We start from the raw sequence: 22631 nt of genomic DNA on the forward strand, positions 1-22631 counted from the left end.
TGCTACCAGCAATTTTTGTTTGGAGGGCACCACTCCACAATCAGTAGCATCCTTCGTTTTAATAGCTGAGATCTGAGCCCCGGTGTCTACTAAAAATGTAATAGGAATTTGTTTTGGTCCTACAATGCCAGTGATTAGTAAATCGCCCTGGCCATTTTCGGTGAGCTGACGAATATACATCCACCCTTCACCCCTCCGCCCACCATTGGGGGGTGAAGACTTCAGTTTCCCTGAGGCTGAAAAGAAGGCATGCCTTTATTCTCCTCAGACAGGTCTATTAAGGGGGGTGCAGTGGGCTCAATTTTCTGATTGGGCTCAGGCCAGTTCTTCACAATCACTTCTAATTGTTTTGTGTTTAGCCCATCTATCACTTCTTTGGGGATATTTTTAGTTCCACCAATATTGCCGGGTATTTGTGTGTTCCCTGCCCCCTGTTCCAAGCCGGCTGGGGGCACGGTTAAACCCCTGGGGACTTGAGGGCAAGTGGTTCAGTTTTACATGCCTCAAGCCCCTAGGGTCAGTTTTTTTAATTTCTTCAGGGATACTATATTGCCTGGCATAGTCTAATAACTCCCTTCCGACCTCCTCCCACGTCCATGGTTTCAAGTCAGGCTGGCTGCCTCCGTGTGCTAAATTATGTCTTAGAGCAGCCTGCATCCTGGAGGAAATTGGGGTATCAGCTATTTCTTTTTGGAGCTGGATGCCTCTTATTTTAAGCGAGTCAGGGAGGCCCCTAACCAGGGCAGTCATTCTGTTTGCGTCTACCAGGAGAGAAAGAGGGGATTCAAAATGATGTTTTAGTTCCCTTTCATATATCATCTGCAGGCATGCAGCCTTTTGCACATTCTCCATTATCTGATTCATCCCTCCCCGCAGAATTAGGGGTTCACCCCTCTCTTTTGGATCAAACCCCCCTGCCCAATAGGCAGCTCTTTGCGTAAGACTCCAGGGTCCACTTCTGTTTTTTGTAGTTAGAAAAACATTATCACCCCAATAGCCCATGGCTTCAGCTTCTGTTAACAGAATCTGATCACCTCCAGTTTTTGAAACTCGCCAGACATATTCCACCTCAGATTCCCCAGCAGAGCGTGCAAATTCTTTACGAATTTTGGCCAATTCAGTTGAGGAGAAAGGTGTTTCTTTGGTTGTGATAGTGGGGGTAACCTCCCCATCCTCATATAAAACTTCAGTTTTAATGAGAGGTCTGATATGCGCAGCAGCTTCCTTAGCCGCTGTCAATTCTGCCCGAGGATATATGGGGGCAGACTCCAAGTAATTCACACCCTCTTTTGAGTCCAAATACGAATTTTGCCTCCTCTCCTTTTCCAATTGAATTTTAAGATCTGCCACTACGTCTTTCAAAGTGGCAACATGGCTTTGTAGTGACGAAACTAAGTCCTGCAAAGAGGAAATAGTTATATTCTCCTGTTCATGCCATTCATCTTTCTCCTTCACTGAGGCGGCTAAACAGGCACCTAAAACCGCACAAATAAAACCTTTGCCTTTCCCGGCTTTTGCTCGTGCATCTTTCTGCAGGGCCACAATTCTATCAGCCACACTCTGGAAATTATGCCAATTTTCACGGGCCCAGTCAAGTACCTGTACAGATGGGCGGGCACCGTGAACTTCTAAAAGGTTAAAAAGCTTCTCACTCCCGGCCATCTCTTTTGTTTCAGAAAGCATTTCTTAATAGGGCACTAAGTTTCGCGGGGAAGTCAGATCAAAACACTGTTTGTACCAGCAAAATCTTCCCTGGAAAAACGTACACTTTTAAAAGGCTTACTCCAAAATAATCTTCTCCAGGAAAAAATGCACAATAGATTTCCCAGGAGAGGTCACACACAAGAAAAAACAACAACAACTTGGGCTTCTCAAGGAAGTCACACTATTTCCCTGAGTGAACCCACACTTGCAAAAGCTTCTTAGCTTTTGTACCTCAATTTTTTTTTTTTGTTACACTAGGATAACAACCTTGTGATTCTTAGGGAAGAGTTACTCTGTTTCCCTGAGCGAACACACACCGGCAGAAGTTTCTCAACTTTTGCTGCAATACTGGGCTTCTCGGGAAAGCCACACTTTACAAATATCACCAACACTGGGTTTCCTAAAAGAGGGTACTGAGAATTCTCGGGGAGGTCACACTATAAACTCAACAGTTGTACCCCAGATAATCTTCCCCGGGAATGCACACACAAATTTAAAGCAGGGTACAGAGGATTCTCGAGGAGGTCACACTATAAAACCAACAGTTGTACCCCGGATAATCTTCCCCGAGAAAGCACACACATTTAAAGCTTTTGAGAACTCCCACACAGTCTCTCTGAAAATTTCGCTTCGTCCTTCTCCGGCCACTTCCCTCGCGGGCGAGTGGAAACGCGAATCTGGACTCCACTCTCGCTTCGTACTAAAAGTACGTCTCAGGCACACACACACATTTCGGGGTTCTCAGAAATGCAATAATTTTGCTGTGATACTTTTCACTGCACGGGAATCCTGCCGACTACGCCATTTAAATGTCAAGGTCCGGAGACATTAGATGTCTCGGTCCGGAGACACAGTTCTTTTAAATATTCCCGTGTTGTGAAATTAAAGGCACAAACGAGGCCAAAGTATCAACAGCTAGACTATTTATTAGATAAAGTGGACATAAGAAGGGAGAGGGAGAAAATGGAGAGAGAGAGAGAGAGAGAGAGGGAGAGAGGAGGGAAGGAATTAGAAGGAGAAAGTCAGAAAGAGATTTCCAGTGGCTCTGCTATCAGTTTATCTTTGTTGATTTACATTAAGAGAGACAAACTTCTCGTCTTCCACACCTGTATCTCAGCACAGGAATAAGGTAGGGAAGAATTCTAAGGCTCATTTTGACTGCCTCCAGAAGTTAGATCAGATGGCAAATTGGATTTGGTGCTAGGTCTTTCCCTTTAGGTTTTACCCCAACAATGTTTTCATTAGTTTCGCTCACTCTCGAAATCAAGCATTTTACAGCAGGTTGGATCAGCCTGTATCTCAGCACAGGAATAAGGTAGGGAAGAATTCTAAGGATCATTTTGACTGCCTCCAGAAGTTAGATCAGATGGCAAATTGGATTTGGTGCTAGGTCTTTCCCTTTAGGTTTTACCCCAACAATGTTTTCATTAGTTTCGCTCACTCTCGAAATCAAGCATTTTACAGCAGGTTGGAGCAGCCTGTATCTCAGCACAGGAATAAGGTAGGGAAGAATTCTAAGGATCATTTTGACTGCCTCCAGAAGTTAGATCAGATGGCAAATTGGATTTGGTGCTAGGTCTTTCCCTTTAGGTTTTACCCCAACAATGTTTTCATTAGTTTCGCTCACTCTCGAAATCAAGCATTTTACAGCAGGTTGGAGCAGCCTGTATCTCAGCACAGGAATAAGGTAGGGAAGAATTCTAAGGCTCATTTTGACTGCCTCCAGAAGTTAGATCAGATGGCAAATTGGATTTGGTGCTAGGTCTTTCCCTTTAGGTTTTACCCCAACAATGTTTTCATTAGTTTCGCTCACTCTCGAAATCAAGCATTTTACAGCAGGTTGGAGCAGCCTGTATCTCAGCACAGGAATAAGGTAGGGAAGAATTCTAAGGCTCATTTTGACTGCCTCCAGAAGTTAGATCAGATGGCAAATTGGATTTGGTGCTAGGTCTTTCCCTTTAAGTTTTACCCCAACAATGTTTTCATTAGTTTCGCTCACTCTCGAAATCAAGCATTTTACAGCAGGTTGGAGCAGCCTGTATCTCAGCACAGGAATAAGGTAGGGAAGAATTCTAAGGCTCATTTTGACTGCCTCCAGAAGTTAGATCAGGTGGCAAATTGGATTTGGTGCTAGGTCTTTCCCTTTAGGTTTTACCCCAACAATGTTTTCATTAGTTTCACTCACTCTCGAAATCAAGCATTTTACAGCAGGTTGGAGCAGCCTGTATCTCAGCACAGGAATAAGGTAGGGAAGAATTCTAAGGATCATTTTGACTGCCTCCAGAAGTTAGATCAGATGGCAAATTGGATTTGGTGCTAGGTCTTTCCCTTTAAGTTTTACCCCAACAATGTTTTCATTAGTTTCGCTCACTCTCGAAATCAAGCATTTTACAGCAGGTTGGAGCAGCCTGTATCTCAGCACAGGAATAAGGTAGGGAAGAATTCTAAGGCTCATTTTGACTGCCTCCAGAAGTTAGATCAGGTGGCAAATTGGATTTGGTGCTAGGTCTTTCCCTTTAGGTTTTACCCCAACAATGTTTTCATTAGTTTCACTCACTCTCGAAATCAAGCATTTTACAGCAGGTTGGAGCAGCCTGTATCTCAGCACAGGAATAAGGTAGGGAAGAATTCTAAGGATCATTTTGACTGCCTCCAGAAGTTAGATCAGATGGCAAATTGGATTTGGTGCTAGGTCTTTCCCTTTAGGTTTTACCCCAACAATGTTTTCATTAGTTTCGCTCACTCTCGAAATCAAGCATTTTACAGCAGGTTGGAGCAGCCTGTATCTCAGCACAGGAATAAGGTAGGGAAGAATTCTAAGGATCATTTTGACTGCCTCCAGAAGTTAGATCAGATGGCAAATTGGATTTGGTGCTAGGTCTTTCCCTTTAGGTTTTACCCCAACAATGTTTTCATTAGTTTCGCTCACTCTCGAAATCAAGCATTTTACAGCAGGTTGGAGCAGCCTGTATCTCAGCACAGGAATAAGGTAGGGAAGAATTCTAAGGCTCATTTTGACTGCCTCCAGAAGTTAGATCAGGTGGCAAATTGGATTTGGTGCTAGGTCTTTCCCTTTAGGTTTTACCCCAACAATGTTTTCATTAGTTTCGCTCACTCTCGAAATCAAGCATTTTACAGCAGGTTGGAGCAGCCTGTATCTCAGCACAGGAATAAGGTAGGGAAGAATTCTAAGGATCATTTTGACTGCCTCCAGAAGTTAGATCAGATGGTAAATTGGATTTGGTGCTAGGTCTTTCCCTTTAGGTTTTACCCCAACAATGTTTTCATTAGTTTCGCTCACTCTCGAAATCAAGCATTTTACAGCAGGTTGGAGCAGCCTGTATCTCAGCACAGGAATAAGGTAGGGAAGAATTCTAAGGCTCATTTTGACTGCCTCCAGAAGTTAGATCAGATGGCAAATTGGATTTGGTGCTAGGTCTTTCCCTTTAGGTTTTACCCCAACAATGTTTTCATTAGTTTCGCTCACTCTCGAAATCAAGCATTTTACAGCAGGTTGGAGCAGCCTGTATCTCAGCACAGGAATAAGGTAGGGAAGAATTCTAAGGCTCATTTTGACTGCCTCCAGAAGTTAGATCAGATGGCAAATTGGATTTGGTGCTAGGTCTTTCCCTTTAGGTTTTACCCCAACAATGTTTTCATTAGTTTCGCTCACTCTCGAAATCAAGCATTTTACAGCAGGTTGGAGCAGCCTGTATCTCAGCACAGGAATAAGGTAGGGAAGAATTCTAAGGCTCATTTTGACTGCCTCCAGAAGTTAGATCAGATGGCAAATTGGATTTGGTGCTAGGTCTTTCCCTTTAGGTTTTACCCCAACAATGTTTTCATTAGTTTCGCTCACTCTCGAAATCAAGCATTTTACAGCAGGTTGGAGCAGCCTGTATCTCAGCACAGGAATAAGGTAGGGAAGAATTCTAAGGCTCATTTTGACTGCCTCCAGAAGTTAGATCAGATGGCAAATTGGATTTGGTGCTAGGTCTTTCCCTTTAGGTTTTACCCCAACAATGTTTTCATTAGTTTCGCTCACTCTCGAAATCAAGCATTTTACAGCAGGTTGGAGCAGCCTGTATCTCAGCACAGGAATAAGGTAGGGAAGAATTCTAAGGCTCATTTTGACTGCCTCCAGAAGTTAGATCAGATGGCAAATTGGATTTGGTGCTAGGTCTTTCCCTTTAGGTTTTACCCCAACAATGTTTTCATTAGTTTCGCTCACTCTCGAAATCAAGCATTTTACAGCAGGTTGGAGCAGCCTGTATCTCAGCACAGGAATAAGGTAGGGAAGAATTCTAAGGCTCATTTTGACTGCCTCCAGAAGTTAGATCAGATGGCAAATTGGATTTGGTGCTAGGTCTTTCCCTTTAGGTTTTACCCCAACAATGTTTTCATTAGTTTCGCTCACTCTCGAAATCAAGCATTTTACAGCAGGTTGGAGCAGCCTGTATCTCAGCACAGGAATAAGGTAGGGAAGAATTCTAAGGCTCATTTTGACTGCCTCCAGAAGTTAGATCAGATGGCAAATTGGATTTGGTGCTAGGTCTTTCCCTTTAGGTTTTACCCCAACAATGTTTTCATTAGTTTCGCTCACTCTCGAAATCAAGCATTTTACAGCAGGTTGGAGCAGCCTGTATCTCAGCACAGGAATAAGGTAGGGAAGAATTCTAAGGCTCATTTTGACTGCCTCCAGAAGTTAGATCAGATGGCAAATTGGATTTGGTGCTAGGTCTTTCCCTTTAGGTTTTACCCCAACAATGTTTTCATTAGTTTCGCTCACTCTCGAAATCAAGCATTTTACAGCAGGTTGGAGCAGCCTGTATCTCAGCACAGGAATAAGGTAGGGAAGAATTCTAAGGCTCATTTTGACTGCCTCCAGAAGTTAGATCAGATGGCAAATTGGATTTGGTGCTAGGTCTTTCCCTTTAGGTTTTACCCCAACAATGTTTTCATTAGTTTCGCTCACTCTCGAAATCAAGCATTTTACAGCAGGCTGGAGCAGCCTGTATCTCAGCACAGGAATAAGGTAGGGAAGAATTCTAAGGATCATTTTGACTGCCTCCAGAAGTTAGATCAGATGGCAAATTGGATTTGGTGCTAGGTCTTTCCCTTTAGGTTTTACCCCAACAATGTTTTCATTAGTTTCGCTCACTCTCGAAATCAAGCATTTTACAGCAGGTTGGAGCAGCCTGTATCTCAGCACAGGAATAAGGTAGGGAAGAATTCTAAGGCTCATTTTGACTGCCTCCAGAAGTTAGATCAGATGGCAAATTGGATTTGGTGCTAGGTCTTTCCCTTTAGGTTTTACCCCAACAATGTTTTCATTAGTTTCGCTCACTCTCGAAATCAAGCATTTTACAGCAGGTTGGAGCAGCCTGTATCTCAGCACAGGAATAAGGTAGGGAAGAATTCTAAGGCTCATTTTGACTGCCTCCAGAAGTTAGATCAGATGGCAAATTGGATTTGGTGCTAGGTCTTTCCCTTTAGGTTTTACCCCAACAATGTTTTCATTAGTTTCGCTCACTCTCGAAATCAAGCATTTTTACAGCAGGTTGGAGCAGCCTGTATCTCAGCACAGGAATAAGGTAGGGAAGAATTCTAAGGCTCATTTTGACTGCCTCCAGAAGTTAGATCAGATGGCAAATTGGATTTGGTGCTAGGTCTTTCCCTTTAGGTTTTACCCCAACAATGTTTTCATTAGTTTCGCTCACTCTCGAAATCAAGCATTTTACAGCAGGTTGGATCAGCCTGTATCTCAGCACAGGAATAAGGTAGGGAAGAATTCTAAGGATCATTTTGACTGCCTCCAGAAGTTAGATCAGATGGCAAATTGGATTTGGTGCTAGGTCTTTCCCTTTAGGTTTTACCCCAACAATGTTTTCATTAGTTTCGCTCACTCTCGAAATCAAGCATTTTACAGCAGGTTGGAGCAGCCTGTATCTCAGCACAGGAATAAGGTAGGGAAGAATTCTAAGGATCATTTTGACTGCCTCCAGAAGTTAGATCAGATGGCAAATTGGATTTGGTGCTAGGTCTTTCCCTTTAGGTTTTACCCCAACAATGTTTTCATTAGTTTCGCTCACTCTCGAAATCAAGCATTTTACAGCAGGTTGGAGCAGCCTGTATCTCAGCACAGGAATAAGGTAGGGAAGAATTCTAAGGCTCATTTTGACTGCCTCCAGAAGTTAGATCAGATGGCAAATTGGATTTGGTGCTAGGTCTTTCCCTTTAGGTTTTACCCCAACAATGTTTTCATTAGTTTCGCTCACTCTCGAAATCAAGCATTTTACAGCAGGTTGGAGCAGCCTGTATCTCAGCACAGGAATAAGGTAGGGAAGAATTCTAAGGCTCATTTTGACTGCCTCCAGAAGTTAGATCAGATGGCAAATTGGATTTGGTGCTAGGTCTTTCCCTTTAGGTTTTACCCCAACAATGTTTTCATTAGTTTCGCTCACTCTCGAAATCAAGCATTTTACAGCAGGTTGGAGCAGCCTGTATCTCAGCACAGGAATAAGGTAGGGAAGAATTCTAAGGCTCATTTTGACTGCCTCCAGAAGTTAGATCAGATGGCAAATTGGATTTGGTGCTAGGTCTTTCCCTTTAGGTTTTACCCCAACAATGTTTTCATTAGTTTCGCTCACTCTCGAAATCAAGCATTTTACAGCAGGCTGGAGCAGCCTGTATCTCAGCACAGGAATAAGGTAGGGAAGAATTCTAAGGATCATTTTGACTGCCTCCAGAAGTTAGATCAGATGGCAAATTGGATTTGGTGCTAGGTCTTTCCCTTTAGGTTTTACCCCAACAATGTTTTCATTAGTTTCGCTCACTCTCGAAATCAAGCATTTTACAGCAGGTTGGAGCAGCCTGTATCTCAGCACAGGAATAAGGTAGGGAAGAATTCTAAGGCTCATTTTGACTGCCTCCAGAAGTTAGATCAGATGGCAAATTGGATTTGGTGCTAGGTCTTTCCCTTTAGGTTTTACCCCAACAATGTTTTCATTAGTTTCGCTCACTCTCGAAATCAAGCATTTTACAGCAGGTTGGAGCAGCCTGTATCTCAGCACAGGAATAAGGTAGGGAAGAATTCTAAGGCTCATTTTGACTGCCTCCAGAAGTTAGATCAGATGGCAAATTGGATTTGGTGCTAGGTCTTTCCCTTTAGGTTTTACCCCAACAATGTTTTCATTAGTTTCGCTCACTCTCGAAATCAAGCATTTTTACAGCAGGTTGGAGCAGCCTGTATCTCAGCACAGGAATAAGGTAGGGAAGAATTCTAAGGCTCATTTTGACTGCCTCCAGAAGTTAGATCAGATGGCAAATTGGATTTGGTGCTAGGTCTTTCCCTTTAGGTTTTAACCCCAACAATGTTTTCATTAGTTTCGCTCACTCTCGAAATCAAGCATTTTACAGCAGGTTGGATCAGCCTGTATCTCAGCACAGGAATAAGGTAGGGAAGAATTCTAAGGATCATTTTGACTGCCTCCAGAAGTTAGATCAGATGGCAAATTGGATTTGGTGCTAGGTCTTTCCCTTTAGGTTTTACCCCAACAATGTTTTCATTAGTTTCGCTCACTCTCGAAATCAAGCATTTTACAGCAGGTTGGAGCAAGCCTGTATCTCAGCACAGGAATAAGGTAGGGAAGAATTCTAAGGATCATTTTGACTGCCTCCAGAAGTTAGATCAGATGGCAAATTGGATTTGGTGCTAGGTCTTTCCCTTTAGGTTTTACCCCAACAATGTTTTCATTAGTTTCGCTCACTCTCGAAATCAAGCATTTTACAGCAGGTTGGAGCAGCCTGTATCTCAGCACAGGAATAAGGTAGGGAAGAATTCTAAGGATCATTTTGACTGCCTCCAGAAGTTAGATCAGATGGCAAATTGGATTTGGTGCTAGGTCTTTCCCTTTAGGTTTTACCCCAACAATGTTTTCATTAGTTTCGCTCACTCTCGAAATCAAGCATTTTACAGCAGGTTGGAGCAGCCTGTATCTCAGCACAGGAATAAGGTAGGGAAGAATTCTAAGGATCATTTTGACTGCCTCCAGAAGTTAGATCAGATGGCAAATTGGATTTGGTGCTAGGTCTTTCCCTTTAGGTTTTACCCCAACAATGTTTTCATTAGTTTCGCTCACTCTCGAAATCAAGCATTTTACAGCAGGTTGGAGCAGCCTGTATCTCAGCACAGGAATAAGGTAGGGAAGAATTCTAAGGATCATTTTGACTGCCTCCAGAAGTTAGATCAGATGGCAAATTGGATTTGGTGCTAGGTCTTTCCCTTTAGGTTTTACCCCAACAATGTTTTCATTAGTTTCGCTCACTCTCGAAATCAAGCATTTTACAGCAGGTTGGAGCAGCCTGTATCTCAGCACAGGAATAAGGTAGGGAAGAATTCTAAGGATCATTTTGACTGCCTCCAGAAGTTAGATCAGATGGCAAATTGGATTTGGTGCTAGGTCTTTCCCTTTAGGTTTTACCCCAACAATGTTTTCATTAGTTTCGCTCACTCTCGAAATCAAGCATTTTACAGCAGGTTGGAGCAGCCTGTATCTCAGCACAGGAATAAGGTAGGGAAGAATTCTAAGGCTCATTTTGACTGCCTCCAGAAGTTAGATCAGATGGCAAATTGGATTTGGTGCTAGGTCTTTCCCTTTAAGTTTTACCCCAACAATGTTTTCATTAGTTTCGCTCACTCTCGAAATCAAGCATTTTACAGCAGGTTGGAGCAGCCTGTATCTCAGCACAGGAATAAGGTAGGGAAGAATTCTAAGGCTCATTTTGACTGCCTCCAGAAGTTAGATCAGGTGGCAAATTGGATTTGGTGCTAGGTCTTTCCCTTTAGGTTTTACCCCAACAATGTTTTCATTAGTTTCACTCACTCTCGAAATCAAGCATTTTACAGCAGGTTGGAGCAGCCTGTATCTCAGCACAGGAATAAGGTAGGGAAGAATTCTAAGGATCATTTTGACTGCCTCCAGAAGTTAGATCAGATGGCAAATTGGATTTGGTGCTAGGTCTTTCCCTTTAGGTTTTACCCCAACAATGTTTTCATTAGTTTCGCTCACTCTCGAAATCAAGCATTTTACAGCAGGTTGGAGCAGCCTGTATCTCAGCACAGGAATAAGGTAGGGAAGAATTCTAAGGATCATTTTGACTGCCTCCAGAAGTTAGATCAGATGGCAAATTGGATTTGGTGCTAGGTCTTTCCCTTTAGGTTTTACCCCAACAATGTTTTCATTAGTTTCGCTCACTCTCGAAATCAAGCATTTTACAGCAGGTTGGAGCAGCCTGTATCTCAGCACAGGAATAAGGTAGGGAAGAATTCTAAGGATCATTTTGACTGCCTCCAGAAGTTAGATCAGGTGGCAAATTGGATTTGGTGCTAGGTCTTTCCCTTTAGGTTTTACCCCAACAATGTTTTCATTAGTTTCGCTCACTCTCGAAATCAAGCATTTTACAGCAGGTTGGAGCAGCCTGTATCTCAGCACAGGAATAAGGTAGGGAAGAATTCTAAGGCTCATTTTGACTGCCTCCAGAAGTTAGATCAGATGGCAAATTGGATTTGGTGCTAGGTCTTTCCCTTTAGGTTTTACCCCAACAATGTTTTCATTAGTTTCGCTCACTCTCGAAATCAAGCATTTTACAGCAGGTTGGAGCAGCCTGTATCTCAGCACAGGAATAAGGTAGGGAAGAATTCTAAGGCTCATTTTGACTGCCTCCAGAAGTTAGATCAGATGGCAAATTGGATTTGGTGCTAGGTCTTTCCCTTTAGGTTTTACCCCAACAATGTTTTCATTAGTTTCGCTCACTCTCGAAATCAAGCATTTTACAGCAGGTTGGAGCAGCCTGTATCTCAGCACAGGAATAAGGTAGGGAAGAATTCTAAGGCTCATTTTGACTGCCTCCAGAAGTTAGATCAGATGGCAAATTGGATTTGGTGCTAGGTCTTTCCCTTTAGGTTTTACCCCAACAATGTTTTCATTAGTTTCGCTCACTCTCGAAATCAAGCATTTTACAGCAGGTTGGAGCAGCCTGTATCTCAGCACAGGAATAAGGTAGGGAAGAATTCTAAGGCTCATTTTGACTGCCTCCAGAAGTTAGATCAGATGGCAAATTGGATTTGGTGCTAGGTCTTTCCCTTTAGGTTTTACCCCAACAATGTTTTCATTAGTTTCGCTCACTCTCGAAATCAAGCATTTTACAGCAGGTTGGAGCAGCCTGTATCTCAGCACAGGAATAAGGTAGGGAAGAATTCTAAGGCTCATTTTGACTGCCTCCAGAAGTTAGATCAGATGGCAAATTGGATTTGGTGCTAGGTCTTTCCCTTTAGGTTTTACCCCAACAATGTTTTCATTAGTTTCGCTCACTCTCGAAATCAAGCATTTTACAGCAGGTTGGAGCAGCCTGTATCTCAGCACAGGAATAAGGTAGGGAAGAATTCTAAGGATCATTTTGACTGCCTCCAGAAGTTAGATCAGATGGCAAATTGGATTTGGTGCTAGGTCTTTCCCTTTAGGTTTTACCCCAACAATGTTTTCATTAGTTTCGCTCACTCTCGAAATCAAGCATTTTACAGCAGGTTGGAGCAGCCTGTATCTCAGCACAGGAATAAGGTAGGGAAGAATTCTAAGGATCATTTTGACTGCCTCCAGAAGTTAGATCAGATGGCAAATTGGATTTGGTGCTAGGTCTTTCCCTTTAGGTTTTACCCCAACAATGTTTTCATTAGTTTCGCTCACTCTCGAAATCAAGCATTTTACAGCAGGTTGGAGCAGCCTGTATCTCAGCACAGGAATAAGGTAGGGAAGAATTCTAAGGCTCATTTTGACTGCCTCCAGAAGTTAGATCAGATGGCAAATTGGATTTGGTGCTAGGTCTTTCCCTTTAGGTTTTACCCCAACAATGTTTTCATTAGTTTCACTCACTCTCGAAATCAAGCATTTTACAGCAGGTTGGAGCAGCCTGTATCTCAGCACAGGAATAAGGTAGGGAAGAATTCTAAGGCTCATTTTGACTGCCTCCAGAAGTTAGATCAGATGGCAAATTGGATTTGGTGCTAGGTCTTTCCCTTTAGGTTTTACCCCAACAATGTTTTCATTAGTTTCGCTCACTCTCGAAATCAAGCATTTTACAGCAGGTTGGAGCAGCCTGTATCTCAGCACAGGAATAAGGTAGGGAAGAATTCTAAGGATCATTTTGACTGCCTCCAGAAGTTAGATCAGATGGCAAATTGGATTTGGTGCTAGGTCTTTCCCTTTAGGTTTTACCCCAACAATGTTTTCATTAGTTTCGCTCACTCTCGAAATCAAGCATTTTACAGCAGGTTGGAGCAGCCTGTATCTCAGCACAGGAATAAGGTAGGGAAGAATTCTAAGGCTCATTTTGACTGCCTCCAGAAGTTAGATCAGATGGCAAATTGGATTTGGTGCTAGGTCTTTCCCTTTAGGTTTTACCCCAACAATGTTTTCATTAGTTTCGCTCACTCTCCGAAATCAAGCATTTTACAGCAGGTTGGAGCAGCCTGTATCTCAGCACAGGAATAAGGTAGGGAAGAATTCTAAGGATCATTTTGACTGCCTCCAGAAGTTAGATCAGATGGCAAATTGGATTTGGTGCTAGGTCTTTCCCTTTAGGTTTTACCCCAACAATGTTTTCATTAGTTTCGCTCACTCTCGAAATCAAGCATTTTACAGCAGGTTGGAGCAGCCTGTATCTCAGCACAGGAATAAGGTAGGGAAGAATTCTAAGGCTCATTTTGACTGCCTCCAGAAGTTAGATCAGATGGCAAATTGGATTTGGTGCTAGGTCTTTCCCTTTAAGTTTTACCCCAACAATGTTTTCATTAGTTTCACTCACTCTCGAAATCAAGCATTTTACAGCAGGTTGGAGCAGCCTGTATCTCAGCACAGGAATAAGGTAGGGAAGAATTCTAAGGCTCATTTTGACTGCCTCCAGAAGTTAGATCAGATGGCAAATTGGATTTGGTGCTAGGTCTTTCCCTTTAGGTTTTACCCCAACAATGTTTTCATTAGTTTCGCTCACTCTCGAAATCAAGCATTTTACAGCAGGTTGGAGCAGCCTGTATCTCAGCACAGGAATAAGGTAGGGAAGAATTCTAAGGCTCATTTTGACTGCCTCCAGAAGTTAGATCAGATGGCAAATTGGATTTGGTGCTAGGTCTTTCCCTTTAGGTTTTACCCCAACAATGTTTTCATTAGTTTCGCTCACTCTCGAAATCAAGCATTTTACAGCAGGTTGGAGCAGCCTGTATCTCAGCACAGGAATAAGGTAGGGAAGAATTCTAAGGCTCATTTTGACTGCCTCCAGAAGTTAGATCAGATGGCAAATTGGATTTGGTGCTAGGTCTTTCCCTTTAGGTTTTACCCCAACAATGTTTTCATTAGTTTCGCTCACTCTCGAAATCAAGCATTTTACAGCAGGTTGGAGCAGCCTGTATCTCAGCACAGGAATAAGGTAGGGAAGAATTCTAAGGATCATTTTGACTGCCTCCAGAAGTTAGATCAGATGGCAAATTGGATTTGGTGCTAGGTCTTTCCCTTTAGGTTTTACCCCAACAATGTTTTCATTAGTTTCGCTCACTCTCGAAATCAAGCATTTTACAGCAGGTTGGAGCAGCCTGTATCTCAGCACAGGAATAAGGTAGGGAAGAATTCTAAGGCTCATTTTGACTGCCTCCAGAAGTTAGATCAGATGGCAAATTGGATTTGGTGCTAGGTCTTTCCCTTTAAGTTTTACCCCAACAATGTTTTCATTAGTTTCGCTCACTCTCGAAATCAAGCATTTTACAGCAGGTTGGAGCAGCCTGTATCTCAGCACAGGAATAAGGTAGGGAAGAATTCTAAGGCTCATTTTGACTGCCTCCAGAAGTTAGATCAGGTGGCAAATTGGATTTGGTGCTAGGTCTTTCCCTTTAGGTTTTACCCCAACAATGTTTTCATTAGTTTCACTCACTCTCGAAATCAAGCATTTTACAGCAGGTTGGAGCAGCCTGTATCTCAGCACAGGAATAAGGTAGGGAAGAATTCTAAGGATCATTTTGACTGCCTCCAGAAGTTAGATCAGATGGCAAATTGGATTTGGTGCTAGGTCTTTCCCTTTAGGTTTTACCCCAACAATGTTTTCATTAGTTTCGCTCACTCTCGAAATCAAGCATTTTACAGCAGGTTGGAGCAGCCTGTATCTCAGCACAGGAATAAGGTAGGGAAGAATTCTAAGGATCATTTTGACTGCCTCCAGAAGTTAGATCAGATGGCAAATTGGATTTGGTGCTAGGTCTTTCCCTTTAGGTTTTACCCCAACAATGTTTTCATTAGTTTCGCTCACTCTCGAAATCAAGCATTTTACAGCAGGTTGGAGCAGCCTGTATCTCAGCACAGGAATAAGGTAGGGAAGAATTCTAAGGATCATTTTGACTGCCTCCAGAAGTTAGATCAGGTGGCAAATTGGATTTGGTGCTAGGTCTTTCCCTTTAGGTTTTACCCCAACAATGTTTTCATTAGTTTCGCTCACTCTCGAAATCAAGCATTTTACAGCAGGTTGGAGCAGCCTGTATCTCAGCACAGGAATAAGGTAGGGAAGAATTCTAAGGATCATTTTGACTGCCTCCAGAAGTTAGATCAGATGGTAAATTGGATTTGGTGCTAGGTCTTTCCCTTTAGGTTTTACCCCAACAATGTTTTCATTAGTTTCGCTCACTCTCGAAATCAAGCATTTTACAGCAGGTTGGAGCAGCCTGTATCTCAGCACAGGAATAAGGTAGGGAAGAATTCTAAGGCTCATTTTGACTGCCTCCAGAAGTTAGATCAGATGGCAAATTGGATTTGGTGCTAGGTCTTTCCCTTTAGGTTTTACCCCAACAATGTTTTCATTAGTTTCGCTCACTCTCGAAATCAAGCATTTTACAGCAGGTTGGAGCAGCCTGTATCTCAGCACAGGAATAAGGTAGGGAAGAATTCTAAGGCTCATTTTGACTGCCTCCAGAAGTTAGATCAGATGGCAAATTGGATTTGGTGCTAGGTCTTTCCCTTTAGGTTTTACCCCAACAATGTTTTCATTAGTTTCGCTCACTCTCGAAATCAAGCATTTTACAGCAGGTTGGAGCAGCCTGTATCTCAGCACAGGAATAAGGTAGGGAAGAATTCTAAGGCTCATTTTGACTGCCTCCAGAAGTTAGATCAGATGGCAAATTGGATTTGGTGCTAGGTCTTTCCCTTTAGGTTTTACCCCAACAATGTTTTCATTAGTTTCGCTCACTCTCGAAATCAAGCATTTTACAGCAGGTTGGAGCAGCCTGTATCTCAGCACAGGAATAAGGTAGGGAAGAATTCTAAGGCTCATTTTGACTGCCTCCAGAAGTTAGATCAGATGGCAAATTGGATTTGGTGCTAGGTCTTTCCCTTTAGGTTTTACCCCAACAATGTTTTCATTAGTTTCGCTCACTCTCGAAATCAAGCATTTTACAGCAGGTTGGAGCAGCCTGTATCTCAGCACAGGAATAAGGTAGGGAAGAATTCTAAGGCTCATTTTGACTGCCTCCAGAAGTTAGATCAGATGGCAAATTGGATTTGGTGCTAGGTCTTTCCCTTTAGGTTTTACCCCAACAATGTTTTCATTAGTTTCGCTCACTCTCGAAATCAAGCATTTTACAGCAGGTTGGAGCAGCCTGTATCTCAGCACAGGAATAAGGTAGGGAAGAATTCTAAGGATCATTTTGACTGCCTCCAGAAGTTAAATCAGATGGCAAATTGGATTTGGTGCTAGGTCTTTCCCTTTAGGTTTTACCCCAACAATGTTTTCATTAGTTTCGCTCACTCTCGAAATCAAGCATTTTACAGCAGGTTGGAGCAGCCTGTATCTCAGCACAGGAATAAGGTAGGGAAGAATTCTAAGGCTCATTTTGACTGCCTCCAGAAGTTAGATCAGGTGGCAAATTGGATTTGGTGCTAGGTCTTTCCCTTTAGGTTTTACCCCAACAATGTTTTCATTAGTTTCGCTCACTCTCGAAATCAAGCATTTTACAGCAGGTTGGAGCAGCCTGTATCTCAGCACAGGAATAAGGTAGGGAAGAATTCTAAGGCTCATTTTGACTGCCTCCAGAAGTTAGATCAGATGGCAAATTGGATTTGGTGCTAGGTCTTTCCCTTTAGGTTTTACCCCAACAATGTTTTCATTAGTTTCGCTCACTCTCGAAATCAAGCATTTTACAGCAGGTTGGAGCAGCCTGTATCTCAGCACAGGAATAAGGTAGGGAAGAATTCTAAGGCTCATTTTGACTGCCTCCAGAAGTTAGATCAGATGGCAAATTGGATTTGGTGCTAGGTCTTTCCCTTTAGGTTTTACCCCAACAATGTTTTCATTAGTTTCGCTCACTCTCGAAATCAAGCATTTTACAGCAGGTTGGAGCAGCCTGTATCTCAGCACAGGAATAAGGTAGGGAAGAATTCTAAGGATCATTTTGACTGCCTCCAGAAGTTAGATCAGATGGCAAATTGGATTTGGTGCTAGGTCTTTCCCTTTAGGTTTTACCCCAACAATGTTTTCATTAGTTTCGCTCACTCTCGAAATCAAGCATTTTACAGCAGGTTGGAGCAGCCTGTATCTCAGCACAGGAATAAGGTAGGGAAGAATTCTAAGGATCATTTTGACTGCCTCCAGAAGTTAGATCAGATGGCAAATTGGATTTGGTGCTAGGTCTTTCCCTTTAGGTTTTACCCCAACAATGTTTTCATTAGTTTCGCTCACTCTCGAAATCAAGCATTTTACAGCAGGTTGGAGCAGCCTGTATCTCAGCACAGGAATAAGGTAGGGAAGAATTCTAAGGCTCATTTTGACTGCCTCCAGAAGTTAGATCAGATGGCAAATTGGATTTGGTGCTAGGTCTTTCCCTTTAGGTTTTACCCCAACAATGTTTTCATTAGTTTCGCTCACTCTCGAAATCAAGCATTTTACAGCAGGTTGGAGCAGCCTGTATCTCAGCACAGGAATAAGGTAGGGAAGAATTCTAAGGCTCATTTTGACTGCCTCCAGAAGTTAGATCAGATGGCAAATTGGATTTGGTGCTAGGTCTTTCCCTTTAGGTTTTACCCCAACAATGTTTTCATTAGTTTCGCTCACTCTCGAAATCAAGCATTTTACAGCAGGTTGGAGCAGCCTGTATCTCAGCACAGGAATAAGGTAGGGAAGAATTCTAAGGATCATTTTGACTGCCTCCAGAAGTTAGATCAGATGGCAAATTGGATTTGGTGCTAGGTCTTTCCCTTTAGGTTTTACCCCAACAATGTTTTCATTAGTTTCGCTCACTCTCGAAATCAAGCATTTTACAGCACGTTGGAGCAGCCTGTATCTCAGCACAGGAATAAGGTAGGGAAGAATTCTAAGGCTCATTTTGACTGCCTCCAGAAGTTAGATCAGATGGCAAATTGGATTTGGTGCTAGGTCTTTCCCTTTAGGTTTTACCCCAACAATGTTTTCATTAGTTTCGCTCACTCTCGAAATCAAGCATTTTACAGCAGGTTGGAGCAGCCTGTATCTCAGCACAGGAATAAGGTAGGGAAGAATTCTAAGGATCATTTTGACTGCCTCCAGAAGTTAGATCAGATGGCAAATTGGATTTGGTGCTAGGTCTTTCCCTTTAGGTTTTACCCCAACAATGTTTTCATTAGTTTCGCTCACTCTCAAAATCAAGCATTTTACAGCAGGTTGGAGCAGCCTGTATCTCAGCACAGGAATAAGGTAGGGAAGAATTCTAAGGATCATTTTGACTGCCTCCAGAAGTTAGATCAGATGGCAAATTGGATTTGGTGCTAGGTCTTTCCCTTTAGGTTTTACCCCAACAATGTTTTCATTAGTTTCGCTCACTCTCGAAATCAAGCATTTTACAGCAGGTTGGAGCAGCCTGTATCTCAGCACAGGAATAAGGTAGGGAAGAATTCTAAGGCTCATTTTGACTGCCTCCAGAAGTTAGATCAGATGGCAAATTGGATTTGGTGCTAGGTCTTTCCCTTTAGGTTTTACCCCAACAATGTTTTCATTAGTTTCGCTCACTCTCGAAATCAAGCATTTTACAGCAGGTTGGAGCAGCCTGTATCTCAGCACAGGAATAAGGTAGGGAAGAATTCTAAGGCTCATTTTGACTGCCTCCAGAAGTTAGATCAGATGGCAAATTGGATTTGGTGCTAGGTCTTTCCCTTTAGGTTTTACCCCAACAATGTTTTCATTAGTTTCACTCACTCTCGAAATCAAGCATTTTACAGCAGGTTGGAGCAGCCTGTATCTCAGCACAGGAATAAGGTAGGGAAGAATTCTAAGGATCATTTTGACTGCCTCCAGAAGTTAGATCAGATGGCAAATTGGATTTGGTGCTAGGTCTTTCCCTTTAGGTTTTACCCCAACAATGTTTTCATTAGTTTCGCTCACTCTCGAAATCAAGCATTTTACAGCAGGTTGGAGCAGCCTGTATCTCAGCACAGGAATAAGGTAGGGAAGAATTCTAAGGCTCATTTTGACTGCCTCCAGAAGTTAGATCAGATGGCAAATTGGATTTGGTGCTAGGTCTTTCCCTTTAGGTTTTACCCCAACAATGTTTTCATTAGTTTCGCTCACTCTCGAAATCAAGCATTTTACAGCAGGTTGGAGCAGCCTGTATCTCAGCACAGGAATAAGGTAGGGAAGAATTCTAAGGCTCATTTTGACTGCCTCCAGAAGTTAGATCAGATGGCAAATTGGATTTGGTGCTAGGTCTTTCCCTTTAGGTTTTACCCCAACAATGTTTTCATTAGTTTCGCTCACTCTCGAAATCAAGCATTTTACAGCAGGTTGGAGCAGCCTGTATCTCAGCACAGGAATAAGGTAGGGAAGAATTCTAAGGCTCATTTTGACTGCCTCCAGAAGTTAGATCAGATGGCAAATTGGATTTGGTGCTAGGTCTTTCCCTTTAGGTTTTACCCCAACAATGTTTTCATTAGTTTCGCTCACTCTCGAAATCAAGCATTTTACAGCAGGTTGGAGCAGCCTGTATCTCAGCACAGGAATAAGGTAGGGAAGAATTCTAAGGCTCATTTTGACTGCCTCCAGAAGTTAGATCAGATGGCAAATTGGATTTGGTGCTAGGTCTTTCCCTTTAGGTTTTACCCCAACAATGTTTTCATTAGTTTCGCTCACTCTCGAAATCAAGCATTTTACAGCAGGTTGGAGCAGCCTGTATCTCAGCACAGGAATAAGGTAGGGAAGAATTCTAAGGATCATTTTGACTGCCTCCAGAAGTCAGATCAGATGGCAAATTGGATTTGGTGCTAGGTCTTTCCCTTTAGGTTTTACCCCAACAATGTTTTCATTAGTTTCGCTCACTCTCGAAATCAAGCATTTTACAGCAGGTTGGAGCAGCCTGTATCTCAGCACAGGAATAAGGTAGGGAAGAATTCTAAGGATCATTTTGACTGCCTCCAGAAGTTAGATCAGATGGCAAATTGGATTTGGTGCTAGGTCTTTCCCTTTAGGTTTTACCCCAACAATGTTTTCATTAGTTTCGCTCACTCTCGAAATCAAGCATTTTACAGCAGGTTGGAGCAGCCTGTATCTCAGCACAGGAATAAGGTAGGGAAGAATTCTAAGGCTCATTTTGACTGCCTCCAGAAGTTAGATCAGATGGCAAATTGGATTTGGTGCTAGGTCTTTCCCTTTAGGTTTTACCCCAACAATGTTTTCATTAGTTTCGCTCACTCTCGAAATCAAGCATTTTACAGCAGGTTGGAGCAGCCTGTATCTCAGCACAGGAATAAGGTAGGGAAGAATTCTAAGGATCATTTTGACTGCCTCCAGAAGTTAGATCAGATGGCAAATTGGATTTGGTGCTAGGTCTTTCCCTTTAGGTTTTACCCCAACAATGTTTTCATTAGTTTCGCTCACTCTCGAAATCAAGCATTTTACAGCAGGTTGGAGCAGCCTGCATCTCAGCACAGGAATAAGGTAGGGAAGAATTCTAAGGCTCATTTTGACTGCCTCCAGAAGTTAGATCAGATGGCAAATTGGATTTGGTGCTAGGTCTTTCCCTTTAGGTTTTACCCCAACAATGTTTTCATTAGTTTCGCTCACTCTCGAAATCAAGCATTTTACAGCAGGTTGGAGCAGCCTGTATCTCAGCACAGGAATAAGGTAGGGAAGAATTCTAAGGCTCATTTTGACTGCCTCCAGAAGTTAGATCAGATGGCAAATTGGATTTGGTGCTAGGTCTTTCCCTTTAGGTTTTACCCCAACAATGTTTTCATTGGTTTCGCTCACTCTCGAAATCAAGCATTTTACAGCAGGTTGGAGCAGCCTGTATCTCAGCACAGGAATAAGGTAGGGAAGAATTCTAAGGATCATTTTGACTGCCTCCAGAAGTTAGATCAGATGGCAAATTGGATTTGGTGCTAGGTCTTTCCCTTTAGGTTTTACCCCAACAATGTTTTCATTAGTTTCGCTCACTCTCGAAATCAAGCATTTTACAGCAGGTTGGAGCAGCCTGTATCTCAGCACAGGAATAAGGTAGGGAAGAATTCTAAGGCTCATTTTGACTGCCTCCAGAAGTTAGATCAGATGGCAAATTGGATTTGGTGCTAGGTCTTTCCCTTTAGGTTTTACCCCAACAATGTTTTCATTAGTTTCGCTCACTCTCGAAATCAAGCATTTTACAGCAGGTTGGAGCAGCCTGTATCTCAGCACAGGAATAAGGTAGGGAAGAATTCTAAGGATCATTTTGACTGCCTCCAGAAGTTAGATCAGATGGCAAATTGGATTTGGTGCTAGGTCTTTCCCTTTAGGTTTTACCCCAACAATGTTTTCATTAGTTTCGCTCACTCTCGAAATCAAGCATTTTACAGCAGGTTGGAGCAGCCTGTATCTCAGCACAGGAATAAGGTAGGGAAGAATTCTAAGGCTCATTTTGACTGCCTCCAGAAGTTAGATCAGATGGCAAATTGGATTTGGTGCTAGGTCTTTCCCTTTAGGTTTTACCCCAACAATGTTTTCATTAGTTTCGCTCACTCTCGAAATCAAGCATTTTACAGCAGGTTGGAGCAGCCTGTATCTCAGCACAGGAATAAGGTAGGGAAGAATTCTAAGGATCATTTTGACTGCCTCCAGAAGTTAGATCAGATGGCAAATTGGATTTGGTGCTAGGTCTTTCCCTTTAGGTTTTACCCCAACAATGTTTTCATTAGTTTCGCTCACTCTCGAAATCAAGCATTTTACAGCAGGTTGGAGCAGCCTGTATCTCAGCACAGGAATAAGGTAGGGAAGAATTCTAAGGATCATTTTGACTGCCTCCAGAAGTTAGATCAGATGGCAAATTGGATTTGGTGCTAGGTCTTTCCCTTTAGGTTTTACCCCAACAATGTTTTCATTAGTTTCGCTCACTCTCGAAATCAAGCATTTTACAGCAGGTTGGAGCAGCCTGCATCTCAGCACAGGAATAAGGTAGGGAAGAATTCTAAGGCTCATTTTGACTGCCTCCAGAAGTTAGATCAGATGGCAAATTGGATTTGGTGCTAGGTCTTTCCCTTTAGGTTTTACCCCAACAATGTTTTCATTAGTTTCGCTCACTCTCGAAATCAAGCATTTTACAGCAGGTTGGAGCAGCCTGTATCTCAGCACAGGAATAAGGTAGGGAAGAATTCTAAGGCTCATTTTGACTGCCTCCAGAAGTTAGATCAGATGGCAAATTGGATTTGGTGCTAGGTCTTTCCCTTTAGGTTTTACCCCAACAATGTTTTCATTGGTTTCGCTCACACTTGAAATCAAGCATTTTACAGCAGGTTGGAGCAGCCTGTATCTCAGCACAGGAATAAGGTAGGGAAGAATTCTAAGGATCATTTTGACTGCCTCCAGAAGTTAGATCAGATGGCAAATTGGATTTGGTGCTAGGT

General features: G+C 42.6%; 1 protein-coding gene across 1 annotated transcript; it reads right to left on the minus strand.

Annotated features, from left to right (window-relative positions):
• Window positions 1-387: 387 nt before the first annotated feature.
• Window positions 388-2141, minus strand: LOC137460366 (uncharacterized). Its single transcript, XM_068170752.1, has one exon. The coding sequence runs from the start codon at window positions 1681-1683 to the stop codon at window positions 388-390; it is 1296 nt and encodes a 431-aa protein (XP_068026853.1). The 5' UTR covers window positions 1684-2141.
• Between the last annotated feature and the right edge of the window lie 20490 nt (window positions 2142-22631).

This window comes from Melanerpes formicivorus, unplaced genomic scaffold, assembly GCF_026170545.1.
Source record: "Melanerpes formicivorus ecotype bairdi unplaced genomic scaffold, bMelFor1.0.p_v2 SCAF_559, whole genome shotgun sequence".
Classification (NCBI taxonomy): domain Eukaryota; kingdom Metazoa; phylum Chordata; class Aves; order Piciformes; family Picidae; genus Melanerpes; species Melanerpes formicivorus.